This window comes from Copadichromis virginalis, linkage group LG3 (genome assembly GCF_057382275.1).
Source record: "Copadichromis virginalis isolate Kocher_CV1m ecotype Utaka linkage group LG3, C_Virginalis_male_GT1.1, whole genome shotgun sequence".
Lineage (NCBI taxonomy): Eukaryota > Metazoa > Chordata > Actinopteri > Cichliformes > Cichlidae > Copadichromis > Copadichromis virginalis.
Window position 1 is genome coordinate 657991 of NC_140620.1, and position 19486 is coordinate 677476.

At 42.9% G+C, this 19486-nt stretch overlaps 1 protein-coding gene across 1 annotated transcript; it reads right to left on the reverse strand.

The window, feature by feature from the left end:
- Positions 1-1169: 1169 nt before the first annotated feature.
- On the reverse strand, positions 1170-16840 carry LOC146712174 (uncharacterized). The gene is made up of 6 exons (XM_085452837.1): positions 16810-16840; positions 9654-9695; positions 9274-9543; positions 8845-9087; positions 8567-8761; positions 1170-1324 (listed from the first exon to the last, which is right to left on the reverse strand). The coding sequence occupies exons 1-6, from the start codon at positions 16838-16840 to the stop codon at positions 1170-1172; spliced, it is 936 nt and encodes a 311-aa protein (XP_085308963.1).
- Between the last annotated feature and the right edge of the window lie 2646 nt (positions 16841-19486).

Below are 19486 nucleotides of genomic sequence, written 5' to 3' on the forward strand. Positions count from 1 at the left end.
GCTTTTATCTCTCTCTGTTATCTAAATCCAGCTTCCAATCACAACCACATTCAAATCCTCATGCAAAGCTCTTCACAATAAAAACGGATACTTGTAAAAATGATCCATGCAAAATGTAAATGCTTTTTTAAACTTATGAACAATGTTGCCTCTAATTTTTCATGTGTGTGAGCGAACTCACAGACTCCCTGAGCGGACCCTTGGACCACTGTGAGCGACATTAGATGTGTACACTGTGGTGACGACAGCATCGCATCCATCAAAGTTACATGGCTTATTAAAAGAGCCAAATCAAAGCATTTACACTTCTGTTGGAATACCTTCAATTAAGAGCTTTAGCCCACTTACAGTGAAAATTACAAAAATCTTTTTTTAATGACCTGTGCACTATGTCAATGCTATTGGAAATATGAATATGTAACTTTAACTATGGCAAAACATCAACTGCCAACCAAATCAAGCCTATTATAAACTCCAATTTTGAAACTTAATATTGTTATTATAAAGCTCTGACTTTTTTATGATGAATATGAAGCTCCTTGAGGCGACTTTTGTTGTGATTTGGCGCTATATAAATAAAATTGAATTGAATTGAATTGAATTGAATGAGTATGAGCCAGTTTGTGAAGCTCCTGGTCCTCCTGTCCTACTGCGGTCTGGGAGACAGTCCTACTGTCCTGTAACTCTTTGTCTGCAAAATACAGTATATAATGACACAATTATTTGCATTTCTAATACTCATAAACTAGTGACAGTATTTAATGATCAATATCCATAAATGAAAACTCAATAAATGACACTAGATGAGTAGTAAACTTATTCAGAGCTTAAATTTCACCTTATTTTTCCCGTCTGTCCATCTCACGTCTCCAGTGGATTTACACGTCGCCCAGGTTGATGGCCTCATCTGCTTGCAGCTTTGACTTTATGCGCATCAGCTGGTCCAAATGGTCCACCTCAAGACGATTCTGGATGCTGTTTTGATACGATTCATTAAACTAAAGCCTCTTTGGCAATCTGCACTGGATGCTTGAAACGTAGAACAAATATCCACAAGCTGTGAGATGTGTTTTAGCTCTTCACATTTTAGCGTTGCAGCCACCATATCTGAGAATGTGCTGATTGACCCATGTTTAAGTTTGTGCCTCATTATGTACTTGAAATCAGAATTATTCACTGTTTATGACCTCCACTGAATGTGGAGAGTGGAGAATGGCCTCGTACTTCTTTGCCAGCATGGCAATGTCTCCTGCTCCATACTCAAAGCTGATGTCTGAGCTCAATGCCTCAATGTCAAATGCAGACCACTCCTTTAATTCATCCTCTGGAAAACGAGCATCCAAGTGATCACAAAGCTTACGAATAACACGAGTAATCTCATCAGCAGATGAGGCCCTCATCGCCTCTTTGACACGGTCACTCCACTTAACACCCTTTTCTCTGTCAAGTATTGGGAACGCAACTTCTCAATCTTTGCTCTTGCCAAGCAGTGCCCTTCCATCACAGTCAGGTTGCATCTTTGAAAAGAAAGACACAGGTGTGCCAGCTCACCCAAAACATCTCCCAGAGCGGTGAGAGTAACCTTGAAGTTTGAAACGGTTAGCTTTTTGTAATTTGCCACTGGGTCTCTGTTATCACTGGATTCTCTCTTGCAGTATTCTTCCAGCACAGTGTAGTTCCTCAGCATTCACAGCTTGGTGACGCGACAGCCATCGCACTTCACTCAGAGGCCTGAATGACAGTGCATCCTCATCAAGAACCTTTGCTAGTGTGGGGATGAAGAAAAGTATTTTACCAGCACAATATAATCTGCAGTGTGATCATTGCTTTAACAATGTAACAGATAGCTTTAAGATGGCCTTAAGATGTTTATGCATACTGTTATCATATTAACCTTGTGTTCCAGATGCAGTTATAACTATTTTATACACATTGCATATCTGTGCTTATTTTGAGCTGATGTTCGGTTCATTAAGGGTCTTAAGCTTCACTGGCGTGACTGTCCAGGTGATACATGCTGAGGGAAACTAGAACATGGAAGGAATTGCAATACATGCTTATTTATTTATATACATTTATTCAATTTATATTACATCTATAGTTTTAGTAAATTGTTGACAGTGGCCTCTGTTTGACTGTGAGCGTCAGTAGGTGAGAGGTGACACAGAGGGCCACGTAAGGTCGTGACATGTCATGTTTGCTTGTAATTGTGGGCTTGCAGAAGCGCTCGCTCACTGCAAAACATTGTCTGCAGTCTTGAAGAAGCGCTAATCAGAAAGCTTGACAGGAAACATCTGCTATGAAGACGAAGACAATGTTCTTTTCAAACTGTGTTAAAAGTCATTGTGGTTTTGCTCTGACCTATGTATGAAATGGACCTGACGTTTAGGGGGCGTCATTAAATTTAAGCCCTGATGGTATAAAATATCTGTTTATGCTTTGATTAAGTCGGAGATCAGCGCTGTCTGCGAACGGAGCTGGTCTTCCCACGCGTGTATTTCATTAGAATCAATTGTTTGACCAAGCTCTTCTGGACCAGGTTGTTTGTACTCTCCTTCCTCAATGTTTGAACCTTAACACTAGGTCTTCCAATTTTCCCCTCTTTACGGTGGATCTAGAGAAAGTGGAGTAAACTGTTCTAAGAAGAGTTTCCACATCACGCATCAAAGGTACATCTTTCCACGCATCATCAATGCCCAAGTCCTCTCTATGGGCTACACAGTGTTGTTCAGTTAAGTGTGGTATTTTCTAAAGCTGCAACTCCGTTGTGCTTTCTTAGCATTACTGAGGCACCATCGGAGGTCAGCATCACCATTCTCTGCATTTCTAGTTCATGTTTGGTGTAAAACTGAGTTATTGCCTGTACAATAGCCGTGCATGCTGTCAGCTGGATGATGCCACCAAACACAGTTTTATGGTTGGCGTTATTTTCCTCCCTGTATTTAATATACAGGACTAGCATTTTGTGCACTGTTATGTCTGTGCTCTCATCTATGATCAGGGTGTGCCGAGGTGCATTTTTAACTTCACACATTGTCTCATTCTGCACTATTTCATTAATTGAATTCACAAACTCAAAACTCAGCTTTCTGGTATACTCACATACTTTGCCATGTGATCGTGAATTTGTTGAACCGACAGCATAGAAGAATTAATTTTGATGGCTAGTAGAATATTGTCGATGAGAACTTTAACTTCTTTGGGGTTAAGTCTGTGAAGGTTCTCAGTCATCCAGGTCATCGTAGTCAAAGGAGCTTGCAAAGAAAAGCGTCTGGACTTCTTTAAGTTACTTGAAGACGTTTCACCTCTCATCCGAGAAGCTTCTTCAGTTCTAAGGTCAAATGGTGGAGAGTCCCAGATATAAACCTAGTGGGAGTAACCCCCCACAGAGGGACAAAAGGACCCCCTGATGATCCTCTAATCGCCTGAGCCAAGGTGTGAAACTGGGTGTGGGTCCCAATCAGCCAGAGTTTCGGGTGAGTTCATTGTGAAACCTGGCCCCACCTTATCATGCGAATTCCTGAGATCAGATGGCCCAGGATGTGAGTGGGCGTTAAGGCGTCTGGGAAGGGATCTCAAAACTGGATTATAGATGGGACACAGCTGGTGTCGTAAACCCCGCCTCTGTTCAAAGATGGTCGCTCACAGTGGACATAGATGCTTCTTTCACTCCTCTTTCAAACCATCTGTCCTCTCTGTCCAAAATGTGAACATTGGCATCCTCAAAGAGTGTCCTTTATCCTTTAGATGCAGATGGACTGCTGAGTCTTGTCCTGTGGAGGTGGCTCTTCTATGTTGTGCCATGTGCTTGTGAAGTGGCTGTTTGGTCTCTCCAATGTAGAGGTCTGGGCATTCCTCGCTGCACTGTACAGCAAACACCACATTGTTAAGTTTGTGTTTTGGCGTTTTGTCTTTCGGGTGAACCAGTTTCTGTCTGAGCGTGTTGTTGGGTCTGAAATGCACCGGGATGTTGTGCTTGGAGAAAACTCTCCTGAGTGTCTCTGATACACCGGCTACATAGGGGATGACAATGTTGTTGCGTCTGTCCTTCTTATCCTCCCTCGCTGGTGTCTGGTCTTCTTTTCTGTGCCTCTTTGCTGACTTTAAGAACGCCCATTTAGGATAGCTGCATGTTTTGAGTGCTTCCTTTACATGTGTGTGTTCCGATTTTTTGTCCCAGTCCAGCCCTGCCCGTGACCTTTGACCCTCTGCCTGTGTAAACCGTGTGTTTCTCCAACAAACAGGGAGCTGAGTGCATGCAGGCTAAAGTGCTGATCCCAACACACGTTTTTCCATAAATCTGAAGCTTCAAATCAAAGAACAACAGTGTGTAGTTGGAGCTGGACACACTGATGTGTAAATGTGTTTAGAAGCTTTAGAGCTGTGATGTTCAGTCGTGATGAACTCTGATGGATTTAGATGATCAGCATCTGCAGTTGGTGATTATCTGATATTCATCGTATTTTACAGCCATATCTGTAAATTCAAACAGTCTTTGAATCCACTTCATAAGGAGATGATAAGATAAGATAAGATAAGATAGAACTTTATTAATCCCTCGGGTGGGTTCCTCTGGGAAATTCGACTTCCAAAAAAAGCACAGCAACGACCGAAGTTACAGTTACAGAACTGTTATATATATATATATACACACACACACACACACACACACACACACACATATAAATACAGAGACAAATATAAATAAAATATACAAAGGGGATAAATAGAATAAATAGGAATAAAAAATAAAAATACAAGTGAATTGCACATTTCAAGTATTGAGTCTATTGCACTGTTGACTATTTACAAAAAGTATTGCACAAGGTATTGTACAGTGAGGTGCAGAGGCACTACAGCTTAGTTGTTCCCTCCTCCTTTGTCCTCCTGTCTCCCCTCCCTCTCCCCTCCAGAGAGGAGTTAAACAGTTAAACATGATGGTTTGTTTGTTTTGTTGATGTTGTCAGTGCTGACATCAGCTCAATCATAAAACTGTGGACTCCTTCATGATCATCTGATCGACCCATGATCCTCACGTTCTCCTCCTGCAGGAGTTAAAGTTTATTATTAACTCCTCACTGAGGTTGTGTGAGGCAGGAGTCCAGCATGCATCAGCACTGCCAAAATGATCATCATGGTTATTATAATCAGAATTTAAATCAGGACGGATTTCAGTATAGATCATGATTATTGTGATTTTAGAGACTGAAATGTTTTTATTGCAGTCTTATTATTATTTTATTCAGTCTGATGATAATCTGTAAAAACTCTCAGTGTGACTACACACAGAGATATTTGAACAGTTCAGAGAACACAGAGTCTCTCAGACCTCAGACTGGACTTTGGCTCAGGACCAGGACTTGTTCCCTCAGCAGGGCTGTGGCAGCTCAGCACACCAGCTGGTCGGACCCACATGTACTCTGATGGAGCTCAGACCTGTAAATGTTTTACAATAAAGAGCTCAGAGGGAAACATCAGACAGGTGTGCTGATTCTTCCACTGACACAGGACAGATCTGATAATGATGACACAAAAGTTCCCCAAAACAAACAAAGAGTTTTATTCGTTTTATCCAATCAAACGTTTAGAAAACATTTAAAAAAATCATTGAAAAACAAAAGCAAAAAAGATTACACACACACACACACACACACACACACACACACACACACAGACACACAGACACACAGACACACACACACACACACACACACACAGACACACACAGACACACACAGACACACAGTCACACACACACACACACAGACACACACAGACACACACACACACACACAGACACACACAGACACACACAGACACACACAGACACACACAGACACACACACAGACACACAGACACACACACACGCACACACACACACACACACACACACACACACACACACACACACACGCACACACAGTTTCTCTTACAGGAAGCAGGTTTGAGTGAAACTCTGAGTTTGTTAATCCTCAGATGAAGGAAACTCAGCTTTTGGTCCCAGTAAGAAGGATAACTTGAACAGGGTCAGTTACCATGGCAACAGATGACACACATCCAGAAAGCCATGACTCCTGATCTTTAGTACAAACATGTAAAGAGTGTGAAGGAGAGCATGTAGGAGGAAAAGGAATGAACAACGATGGTCTGTGGATGATCAGCAGCAGCTCAAACTGAGACCAGCAGAGGGCGCTGTCGGCTCATCTCAGGCTCAGCGGTGCAGCGGGTCCACACCAATCAGAGACTGTGGATTGGCAGTCAGAGGACCTCTGTGCTAAAGAGCCTGCAGCCTCCATCAGTGTGAGAGTGTGTTAGAGTGCAGCACGGTGCACACAGTGTCTGTGTGCAAGTCTGAAACCTGCACAGGTGACAACAGGAAACTCAGAGTTACTGAACCTGCTTCCTGAGCAGATGTTACTGTGTGCACAGGTGACAGCTAACAGCTGTATTTTAAACAGACTAAAGCACAGGCAGCATGAAGAAGAGGAGCAGAGGAAGGATGAAGGTCCATCAGGCCCAGGGTGTCCTCAGCTTCCTGTTCAGAGACAAACATGATGTCAGCTCCTCACAGCAGCCCGTCTGATCTTAATGACCTTACAGTACCATAAGTAAAATGTGTTCACAGTAGATCACACACTCACAGTTAAAAACCACAAACTGCTCCTCAATAAAAGCAGAAGTATCAATAAAATAATAATATGCAACCATGAATTAATAGAAAGCTTGTCTGTACAGAAATGCCTTCAGTTGCTTTTTAAAGACACTCAGTGGATTCAGCGTAAACACAGCGGAGGAGACGACCTTGGTGCCGCTGCCTGAAAAGCACAATCCACTGGTGTTTTGAACAGAGTACTGCAGCAGCAGCAAGACCTCTCTGCATCATATCTGTTATTAACCTTTGTCTCTCTTCCACAGCATGTCTTTATCCTGTCTTCCTTCTCTCACCCCAACCAATCACAGCAGATGGCCCCGCCCCTCCCTGAGCCTGGTTCTGCTGGAGGTTTCTTCCTGTTAAAAGGGAGTTTTTCCTTCCCACTGTTGCCAAAGTGCTGCTCATAGGGGGTCATATGATTGTTGGGTTTTCCTCTGCACGTATTACTCTAGGGTCCACCTTACAGTATGAAGCACCTTGAGCTGATTGTTGTTGTGTTTTATTGTATAAATAAAATTGAATTGAAAACTTTACATTTGTGTGTAAATGTTACCTGCTCTCAGTGATGAATACACAACACCTGGATCAGCTGACTGCTCTGCAACACACACAGAAGGTGAAGTTTCCTGCAGTGAAACAGATCAAGCCTCTTTTCTCTTCTTCCACATCAGTTACTTAGCAAGTGATTAACTCAGAGCTCTGTGGTCTTTCCCCACAGCAACCTGACTCCAGAGCAGAAATCACCTTCAGCCTCTCAGACTCTTGAACCCCTCCCAGCCCAGATGTGAACTGTTTGTGACACCACCCTGACATAAGCGCCATCAGAACAGTTTCTTTCTCCCAGTCGTCGTGATCCTTAAGTCTCTCATCGATCCTCATTCTGTGATGTTAAACCTGTTAAACTGTGACTCGCCTCTTGCCAACAGTCCACTTTCTCATACCGACCCCCTTCAGGTCTTGGCTCAGCTGCTGGACTCCCATCCAGATGTTTGTGTTCTATGTACAGTGTCTTGAAAAAGTATTTATACCCCTTCATCCTGTAAAGTGTGGTGTGAATCTGTGTTCAGCCCCATTAATCTGACTACATTTTGTATTTCCTACCTTCTTCCTTAATCTGCTCTGTTTTTCTCTCCGCTGTGCTGCACATTTATTGTTATGAAAAAAAACCTGATCTAACAAAATTAACAAAATTCATTTGATTCATTGGTACCTGCAGTGAGAATCCTCACGTCAGAGTAGACAACATGTGTATCAGCTTGATGTGTATCTGGAAAATGCAAACACACACACTCAGGTCATGTTACAACTACAAGCAGAGGAAACACAAACAGATGATGTTTCAAATCTGTAATCGGCTGCAGTCTGCACAGAGCCTCAAACATACTGACTCATGCTGAGCCACACTGACGGATTCTGGTTCACCTGTAACGAAGTAGATGTTCTGGCAGTTTGGTGGTCTGGAGCGTTCAGCTGTGTGTTAACACAATACCAACAATAAAGACAGCAGTGATTTTAGAGACACATTTGTTAACATTGTGGGAAGGTTCTTGAAGCCATTTCCAGACAAAGGTAACTGACCCCGAGGTCAAAGCAGACAGCCTTCAGAGGAAACAACAGAAACCCTCAACCTCAAGCCTCTTTCCATCATTTCAGTCAGATGTTTCCAAACCTCAGTGTGATCACACTTCAGAAATATGACTGCATAGGAAATAAGTCTGGTTGCTCAGCTAGCCTGCCTGTAGTCCAGCTGTTTCACCCACTGAAACATCTGAAGCTTTATCAAACCAAAAGTTCTCTTAAAGGAGCAGCTGAGAGCAACCAACATAGAAACATCTGGCCTCAGACTGCAGCAGCTGGGCTCCTTGTTGTGATAAAAAATAAAAGATATAAAGTCAATGTGACAGAGTTCGTACCATTTGCTTCATTTTTCTTTTTGCAGTGGAAAAGAAGTGGAACTAGAACCAAGAGCAGAACCAGAAGAACCACAGGAACCAGGCCTGCTATGAGTGCAGTGAGAAAGGAGGTGAGACCCTGAGGAGGTGATGAAGCAGTGTCAGCAGAAGAGTTCACAGGAGGAGTGGAGTCTGAGCTCCTGTGCTGAGGAGGATCTGCAGGAGAAGTGATGCAGACGGTTCAGTCATTTTATCAGGAGATCATGTCTGTAAACAGGAAGTGATGTCACTGTTCTGACCTCTGACCCTCAGAAAGCTCTGAGGAGACGGTCCAAATGCTTCAGTAGCACAAGAGTAGAGACCTTCATCAGCCTGTTTGACCCTTCTGATGACGAGCTCTGCTGCTGTTCCAGCTCCAACATGACGTCCATTAAAGGAGAAATAAGCAGCAGCTGTGTCACCGCTCCTCTCTCTGCAACGCAGAGTGACATCACTTCCTGTCCACACAGGAAGTGCAGGAATCTCCAGGATCACACCTTTATCTGACAACAGAAACACAAACAGAGCAGAGTCAAGAGCTCCTCTCAGACGAGCTGCTTCCTGTCTGAATGAGCACCTTGCTGTCTTCCACAGTGACAGTCTCACACTCTCAACTCACTGACAGACATGTATCCAACATCTGGAAACATCTGCACAGAGACACAGCTGCAACATCTCCCTGTCTCTACCTGAAACACTGATGGACACTTCATCGCTCTGCTGTCCAGATGAGTTCTCACAGAAGTAACTTCCATCAGAGGAGACTGAGTGATCCAGAACACAGGAGGAACCATGAACCCTCCCAAAGCCTGCAGCTGCTCCACAGTCCTCAGTGAGTCCTCCTCTGGTCCTCTTCACTGTCCATCCATCAGCTGTCTGTCCATCATCAACACAACTCAGAGACACTGAAGAAGATCCTCTGAAGACCTGCTGAAGGTTTGGACTGACAGACAGAGACACTGGAGGACACACACACACACACACACACACACACACACACACACACACAGTAAGTGTATTTGTGTTCTTGTTGGAGTCTCACTGATGGTTTTCACTTCCATCAACTCACCTGCAGAAACAGTCGGTGCAGACAGCAGCAGCACACACACACCTGTAACAGGAGGTCAGAGGTCACTGAGGGTCAGAGGTTACTAAAGGTCAGAGGTCATTGGTTATTAGGGACAAGTTACCCCTGGAAGGGTCTTCCAAGGGAATTTGGTATTTGCATGAGCCATTCTTCTTTCAGGTGTCGAGAAAAACCTGTTATTTTACTGTCACGTTGTTATCATTTACATGCCCTGTCATTATTTCATCATTACTTCATTAGTCTGTGTTACTTATCATCAGTTTATCATGTATCATTTATCAGTTATTTCAGAGCACGCAGGATAAAACCCATTCTAGATGTAATACTCTATCATGTGGTGAAAAAGCACCAGCAGAAGCGGTGGGTCCAGCTGGGCCTTCTACATTCACTTACACACATATTGCAGGTCTACACAAAACATGCACATAGAGAGTTATGTAAAACACGCACGTTCACATACACACTTATTAAGGACAGGGAGGTCGTTTCAGGACATCCTCTCTGTTGAACACATAGTCTCACAAACTGCACAAAATATCACACACTTGTTTGTCTCTAAAGTATCAGCTGATGTTTATATAAGGAGAACTTTGGACTATGGGGAGACTGTTATCATTTCCAGTAAGATCTAACTGTGTGACGTCATCATTGGTAATATAACAACAACAACAACAACAATCTTTATTTATAGAGCACATTAAAAGCCCGGGGCATGCCAAAGTGCTTTACATGAAACAATAAAACAATAAAATGATTTACACTAAAACATCAGAATCATATAGGTGTGGGATTATGTTCACAGGTAAAAACCACTAATAGGAACAGTCAATAGCACACAGCTGTAGCAAAGAGAACTGTACCATCATACACAGTGATAGAGGACATAGGCAACGCAACAATAAAATAATAAAATAATTAAGACTATAACGTCAGAGTCATATAAGTGTGAGATTATGTTCACAGGTAAAAACCACTAATAAGAATAAACTATAGCACAGAGCTATAGCAGAGTAAAGCTGTAAAGCTGAACCATCAAACACAGTGATGGAAAACATTGACAGCACAGGACAACGCAAAACAACCAGACACATTAGAACATTAGAACAACACACTAGAAGCAAGGCGAGAAATTAACTGGTAGGAAAAGCAAGTTCAAACAGATATGTTTTAAGCCGTGATTTAAAAGATTGAATAGAATCAGACGCCCGGATGCCAATCGGGAGACTGTTCCACAGCTCAGGTGCAGCTAGAGCGAACGCTCGATCACCTCTAGACTTCAAGCGAGATCTGGGCTGAACCAACAATGACTGTGAGGAGGATCTTAAGGCCCTCGTAGGAAGATATGAATTTAAGAGTTCCTTAAGATAACTTGGCCCTGTGTTATTAGTAATTTTAAAAGTAAACAACAGAATTTTAAATTGAATACGAAATTTCACAGGCAACCAGTGCAGATCAGCAAGGACGGGAGTGATGTGAGCAAACTTCCTAGTTTTAGTTAGAATGCGTGCAGCGGCATTCTGGACTGTCTGTAATCTATGTAAAAGGGTAGAGTGGAGACCATAATAAAGTGAATTACAGTAATCTAGTCGTGACGTAACAAAGGCATGGATAAGCTTTTCCAAGTCATTGTGCGGGATGTAATGTTTGGCCCTGGAAATAAGGCGAAGTTGGTAGAAACTAGATCTAACGACAGCAGATACTTGTTTGTCAAGTTTAAATGAGCTGTCAAGTAGCACACCCAGATTCCTAACAGTGTCAGGGAAAGAACTGGTGAGAAAACCAAAAGCATCATGAAGTTTGGCACGAAGAGCGTCACTGCCAAAGATCATAATTTCAGTTTTCTTATCGTTAAGGATAAGAAAATTTGCCAGAAGCCATTGCTTGACCTCGCACATGCACTCTCGAAAGTTACTCACGGACATAGCTAGATCATCATTCAGCTCAAAATAGATCTGGATGTCATCAGCATAATAGTGAAAGGCAATGTGGTATTTCTCCAAAATGACACTTAAAGGAAGCATATACAGTGAGAACAGGGTAGGGCCTAGCACAGATCCCTGGGGAACACCACAGCAAACAGGTACAGCGGAGGAGGAGGAGGTAGCCAAGTGAACCGAAGAGAGCCGATCGGAGAGGTAAGATTTAAACCAATCCAAGGCGGTGCCCTTGATGCCTACAGTGTGCTCTAGTCTCGCCAATAGTATGTTATGGTCAACCATATCAAATGCCGATGAAAGATCCAATAGCACTAGGACAGAGGGGCGTCCATTGTCAGCCATTAGTAAAAGGTCGTTAAAAACTCGAAGCAGTGCTGATTCAGTGCTATGGTGTTGTTTAAAGGCCGATTGATATTTATCATTAATGTTATTCTCATCCAGGTAGGTCTGAAGTTGAAGCAGAACTACCTTCTCAAGAATTTTAGCCACAAAGGGAAGTTTGGAAATCGGCCTATAATTGGCATAATCATTTTGATCAAGATTACTTTTTTTTTAGAACAGGTTGGATTATGGCATGTTTAAGAGCTGATGGTACATAGCCGGACAGCAAGGAGGAGTTCAATATGGACAAAAGACAAGGTCCAATTGTACTAAAACAATCCTTGACTATACGGGATGGAAGAACATCATGTACAAGATTAGTATTATTGAGTTTCTCAATTAGATGCTTCAGAGTAGAGAGAGAAACGGGTTCAAATTGACAAAAAGTAGTGGAACAATTGGGGGTGGGCATACGGTCGGTCACCAAAGGGAGGGTAGATTTAAGAGATGCGACTTTATCCAAAAAATAACTTGAAAATTTTTCACAAAGGCCCGGGGAGCATGGCAGAGGCATAAAGGGGCAGGGGTTTACCACAGAGTTGAAAATTTTGAATAAAATTCGAGGGTTGTTTCCATTTGTGGTGATAATTTTAGATAGGAAAGCAGCTTTAGCCATTCTGGCAGCTGATTGAAACTTCGAGCGGCTAACGCATAAAGTGTCATATGATGACTGGAGATTATCCTTCCTCCACCTCCTCTCATCCCGTCGACACATACGTCGTAAGGCACGAACAGAATCATTTAACCAACATTGTGAGTAGGTTCTGGGGCGTTTCATTCTGATCGGTGCTACAATGTCAAGGATAGAGGAACATGTAGTTAATAGAGTATTGGCGAAATTCTCAAGCGTATGTGGGGTAAGACAGTCTGACGTAGTAAATGAAAAGTTCACAAAAGAATTAGAAAATTTCAACAGAGTATCGGCATTCACAGTACGCGTAGGACAAAGAGGAGCCTCAAAGCGTGATCCGGTGTTGCCAAGGTCAAGATCGAAAATAACCGGAGAATGGTCGGAAAGTCCAGTGTTTCTAATTTCCTTAATACATATATCCACATCGTATGAAAAAACCAAATCAAGGGTGTGGCCCTTAACATGGGTAGGCTCATTCACCCATTGGGTAAGATTAAAAGAAGCAGTTAGTGCTAGAAAATCGTTGGCCAATTTGTCATCCATACAACAGACATGAATGTTAAAATCACCAGAAATAATAACAGAACCATATTTAAAAAGAATGGATCCCAAGAAGTCAGCAAATTCAGAAATAAACATCTTGTGGTATTTAGGCGGACGATAAACCACAACACACAGAGTAGTCCGAGGGGCAGTCAATTCCAATAACTGGGCTTCAAAGCTAGAATAGGTTGGGGAGGGTAGCAGCCGTGCTTCATGTTTGTTTTTAAAAACCGAGGCTAGGCCACCACCTCTACCAGTGAGCCTTGGTGAGCTAAAGAAGGCACAGTCAGGAGGGAGAAGCTCAGAAAAGGGGATAAACTCACCCGGAGAAGTCCATGTCTCCGTCAGAAATAGAACATCCAGTCCCGTGGTAAGGAAAAAGTCATTTAAGAGAAAGGCCTTATTTGAAAGAGACCTAACATTAAATAAAGCCATCCGAGTCCGAGGAGCTAGGTCATTAGCGGTAGCCCGTCGCAGGGTGTTTAGATTGCTGTGTTGAACACCGCGGCCAGGCGGTGTAATCCAAGACCGAGCAGAGTGATAGGCCACTGGGCAGGTAGGATAGGTATGAGGGCCAACAGGGCATATCCAGCGATGACTTAACAATTTAGCCGCAAAGCAGCTCCTGGAGTAGAAGATAAATCGTGACAGCTCACGACTTGCAGAAGGGTAATCCATAGCCATGGCTCTAATATAAGCCTTGACGCGAACGCGGGCACCACTCCTTCTACCCCGTTTCCTGAAGCGTTTCCTATGCAGAAAGGGAAAAGGTAAGTAGGTCGTTCTGGTGGAGGAGACGGGCGGCAGAGGAGTGGCACCACCCATAGCCCCATAACTGTCCAGACGTTGAGGACAGGAGAACCGAAGATTCAGGAGCGTGTCTCTATCATAAGTTATTAGCGTACAATCGCCTATAGAACATAAAACCAAGGATAAAATAACAAAGAGTACTACGCCGAAGCGCAGTTGAGGTCGCAGACGGTCAGCCATGCACACCGGCGCCATCTTGCCTCCAGACTGTTTGGAGCTCTGCCTTTCACCTGACTTTTCACACCATGTGCTTTGGGACTCGATGACTATCTTCTGTAACTGTAGATACCGGTCTGATACTTCCTGGCTGAGCTGCTGTAATTACTAAATGTTTAAACTGTGAAATAATTTCACTTCCCACATAGCACACAGGTCTGGGCCGGATCTGGTGTCAAGCCGGCACTGCTGGCTGACGTCTGGCATGGTAAGTCATCCAGATATGGGCCAGGCCTGACATAGATGGCACTGTTTATGACACTGCCAGAGGCATGCCGCATCTAGCTCGATTATGGTTTGGTTTATGTGACCCAGGCTCATAGAAAACAGGTCTGACCCAGATCCGGCATCAAGCTGGCACTTCTGAATGACTGGTGTCATGGCAGGGTGTATGTCAACCAGATGTGGGCCAGGTCTGACAATGATGGCACTGTTTATGTACCTATTTTCCTATTTTAGTTAGAAGACCCTAGAGTTGGATGTTTCAGACCACTTTTGGTCTCGTCTTGGTCTTGACAGACTTTGGTCTTGGTCTTGCTGTCTCGGTCTTGCTTTCTCAGATCGACATAGTGTTCGGGAGATTTGGAGTCAACCATCGGTGGAGCAGGGGGGTGGCTTACTGGGCAGAAGCCCGGGGTCTTTTGGAGTGTAATTTGTTTCATGGTTAGATGCCTGACTGACAACTGTATAAAACAAAAACTACACACAATATTCGAAGCATATAGTGTACAGTTGTAAATTCCCCCTAATTTTGGTATGATCCGAGCTCAGGCACTAGGCGACTGAGAGCGAGGGGGGAGAAGCTGTTGCCTGCGAGTTTGCTGCAGACAGAGGAGAGCTTAAGTTTGACCAGGTACCAAAGCAAATCATTCGTGCTGAACTAATAATGTAAATATGACGGTGTATCACGAATATTGATATCAAACTGATCACTTGGTTGCGTTACTTGCTCTTCGAGTGAAAACAAATGGATAAATAAAAAGCCGAACAACAGCAATGCTGATTTTTTAGAGTCTTAGCTTACATTTCATATTTTCAGTTGTTTCCCTCCACGGCTAAACAAACTCTCTAAATCGGTTTCAGTTGTGTACTGATGAACACAACAATGGACATAAGGAGCTTCTTTCAAAGAAAAAACTCAGGTAGATGTTATTTTATATATTATGCTTTGGATGTTGTTCAGTATATTTCTATGGAAAACAAGAGGAATTTCAACACACAGCAGTATATTCACAGTTTAAACCAGATGTTTACACTTTATGGAAAAAACATAAAAACTTTTTTTTTTACTTTTAAACATCAATTTAGATTAAACTTGTTTTGTTTTAGATAAATGTTGAAATATCTTTCGAATTAGTTAATTGTCAGAATAAAGAGACACAGATGTCTATCACTTTGATCAAATGTAGGAGTACATATACACTAAGTTTGTTAATTAAAAAGAAAACTCCAGACGATTCCATTCTGAGCTGAAGAAGCTTCTGATAGGTTAGTAGAGTCCATGTGAGTAAACTGGTGGCACAGCTGTGGATGCATATAAGGCAAAACACAGAGCCTGTTTCTGTGACATGGGAACATCAGGAGATGTCAACAAAACAGCAGGAACAGAACCGTGGAGCTCCATAAGTGTGGCTCAGTTTGAATACAATTTGAGTCCATTTGCAATTAAGAAATACAGACAGTTTCTCTCTTTACTCTTATATTCAACAAATATGTTTTTTATATTTATCAATCTAAAAAAATCAACATTTAGTCTGATTTGATGTTTGACAATTAAAAAAAGTGTTTTTATCTGAAGAGTGTGTAAATATCTGGTTTCAACTGTATATTTGATGATGTTGGTGTTTGGCTTGATTGTCAGCACACTTGGCCACCAGTGTGTGTGCAACTGGCCTTGTGCTGGCCCATGTGTGGGCCACCTCTGGCAAACCTGATCTGGGCCACCAAATTCGTTGTGGTATGTGGGCCATGTGTTAACTGACCTCAGGAAATCACATGATAGGGTGGGGCTAGGTTTCACAATGAGCTCACCTGAAACCTTGGCTGATTGTGACCTACACCCGTTTCCACACCTTGGCTCATGTGATTAGGTATCAATAGGGGGTCCATGTCCCTCTTGGGGATACAGTCCCATAGGGCTTAAATCTGGCACTCTCCACCATTTGACCCAAGAACTGAAGAAGCTGCTTGGATGAAACACCTTAAAGGAACTTAAAGAAGTCCAGACGCTCTTTCCAAGCTCCTTAGACAACATTTAGAATAAAAAAATTCACAAACCAACGTGTTTCAACGGTATGACCCTGTTACAGTACTAGCCTCGTGTTCACTGAGCTCTTTAGAAAGGTCCATTCTTTCATTGATGTTTCTAAAAGCAGTCTGCATGGGAACTGCTGGATTTTATACACCTGCGGTCATAAGATTAAAAACACCTGATTTCAGTTATTATTAGCTCTGGCCCACGATTTTTGGTATTTTCTAATGAATACCATCTCTAATTGATGCAGTTAAGTCTGATGATAGTCTGGTGTCCTCTATTTCTAATGTAAATGTGTTTTTTCCTCTGCGAGTGTGTGTTGAAGCTCAGATCGTGAATCAATGAGTAGATAAACATTTGACTCACCAAGGAGCAGAGAGGCAGACGGGGTCTTCATGGTGACTGAATGCTTTAAGTCTGAGCAGCGTAGACGTCTTCAGCTTCACAACTTCCTTGGTGACACTTTCACTGCCTGAGCAAACGCTCCACTGATGAGAAGCACACCCACACAGCGCCTGGTTAAGTTTCGATAACTTTTTGCCTTAATAAATGAAATTCTCATTTTAAAAATTGCATTGGTTATTTACTCAGGTTGTATTTGTCTAATATGATATTTGTGCCTTGGTTATGAGGGTGCTGATGATAGCAGTTACTCTAATCCTGGAGACGATGCTTCAGAAAGACTTCAGAGTGTCTGATGTGTCTGTGTCTCTGTAGAGCCTGAAACATGCTCATTGCTCAGGTTCATTCCAGCACTTTCAGCAATCTCCCTCCAGGATTCTGCCATCTGTGAGTCTTTATACTGTGATTATTATTCCTCATCCTTGAAGTTATTCTCTCACTCATCCATTAAAACAGAGTCGGCTGTATGGAATAGAAAACACAAAACTTGAAGATTGTGTCAACACAACGACGTAGGTTTACCTCAAGTTACAGTGCAGAAAACAGGACGTCTCTTAGAGAACTGTGTGGTTAGCATGTAGCTGTGCTATAGAGAAGAAGCAGAGGTAGAACTCCAATGAGTCTTTGCAGATCGAAGGAGAGCCGTTAGTTTTTATTATTTAACTTTTGATGCCACAGGTAGTCCTGCTGAGACTCAGTGTCTCATTTTTAAAACAGACCTGGTTCAGCTGAATGCTGGTGTTGTAGTTTGAGTGCAGCTGTTTAGCATCTCTCATTGACTACAGGGTGAGGTGGAGATACAGACTGACTGGCAGAGTGATAATGTTGCTTTCACTCTGTCATTACTTAAGTTTAATACGACAATTTTAAAAAAGCTCATTATCTGCTGTTTCCAAACGTTTTCTACATTTTACACCTAAAAACATGGCTTAGAAGATCTTTAATCATAAATTCTAATCTTATGCCTTCTCACCCACCTCTAGTCACTTCATACCCCCAGAGCCCACATTTGACCTTTTATGGGCCCAGAATAATTGTTTGACTTTTATGAAATATTTCTAGTAGGAATTGTGATTAATGGGATTCAGGTTGGTTGATGTGTTCAACCAAAGCACCAGTGTCAGAAGTTTAATAGCTTTTCTTTGAAGGTCATCAGGCCGTGCAACAATGCGTTTGCAGGATGTGATCGATGGTTCAGTTCAGTTTAACGTGGGCGTTTCATTAAAGACAAAAACAACAGAAGATGATTTGAAGGGCAAACAGAGAAGAACAAAGACAGCAGCACAGAGCTGAACTGATCTTATCAAGACTGTCACGTACTGTGTGACAACAGCTCATCCCACCGAGGCGTGTACCTGCTTTCATAACGTACGCTTAAACATGCATGTTGATGATGCTTTAGCCTCAGCAGAAGTGACCGCAGAGACAGAGACTCAGATCTCTGACTCTGTGTACTGGAAACATGAACCACAGCGAATACTGACAGACTGAAAGATTTAGCTCAGTGGTCTGCTAACATTATCACAGCACACTGAGATAATTCAACCACTGTTAGCTCTTCTTATTAAAGTCTGTAAAGAAACAAGTTTATCAGGTCTGAACTTCAAACACTTGATTATTCATTATCTTCAACCATGCACATGTCTTTGAGGATGTGCTCCATGAGTCACTGATGAGCTCCTTTATTTTCTTTGCTTTAAAGTCACAGGGCCCCCCCATCTCCCAGAAGGGGGCTAACAGAGCCAGTAGACACCTGAGCACCCAGCCCCAAACACCAAGAACCACCAATCTAAGTTGCCCAATAATCCAACTGAAGGGGGGGCTGGAAGGTTACATTTTAGACACTATGGCTGTACCAGTGTCTTCATCCTTCGCGGTCTACGTGGGCCATGTCCTTGGAAGACCGAGAAGGTCGGAAGCGCAAGGCTTGTGAAAGGGGTGGGTGTGAACATTAAACTTGTTGCTGCCTTTCATAGTGTGTAACTTGAAGGCCCTGAGTACTCTGAGTACTTTCTCCCACACTGGAAACACTGGGATGATCACATTATTTGAACATTACCTAATAAGACTGATTCAGCACAGACAGTTATGTTAAACTTTCCTAGCAGTCCTTCACAAACAGGGAACAGTCTGTCTATTCTCTCCATCTGTCAGCTGCTGCTGGCTCTTCCTCCTCCTCTTCCTCACACACTGCTGAGCTTGTCCTGGTGGATCATCAGGGCTGCAAAGCCTCACAGATGATGTGCAGCAGTGGGTCCCTCAGTCTGTCCTCACTCTGGACACTTGCAGTCGTCACACATGGAAATCAAATGTGTGATAAGCTGCAGGATTCAAACACAAGTGTAACTTATAAACACATGTTCATACTTTTATTCCACAATCAGAGAGAAAGAAACAGAGAGAGAGTGCAGGACAGACAGACAGGTGACAGTCTCAGGTGTACACACTGCTACACAACAGCACCAGAGAAGCAGGATTTAGTGTTTGTGTTATTACGAAACAAGAAGAGTCCCAGATGGTGCAGTGGACACATGTGTGACTGCTGTGATTAAAGCATCTTTCTTTCAGCTTAACGAGTGAACCGTCAGCTCGTTCAAACACACGTTAAAGTCCGTTTGGCTCGACACCACCGAACAGAGGC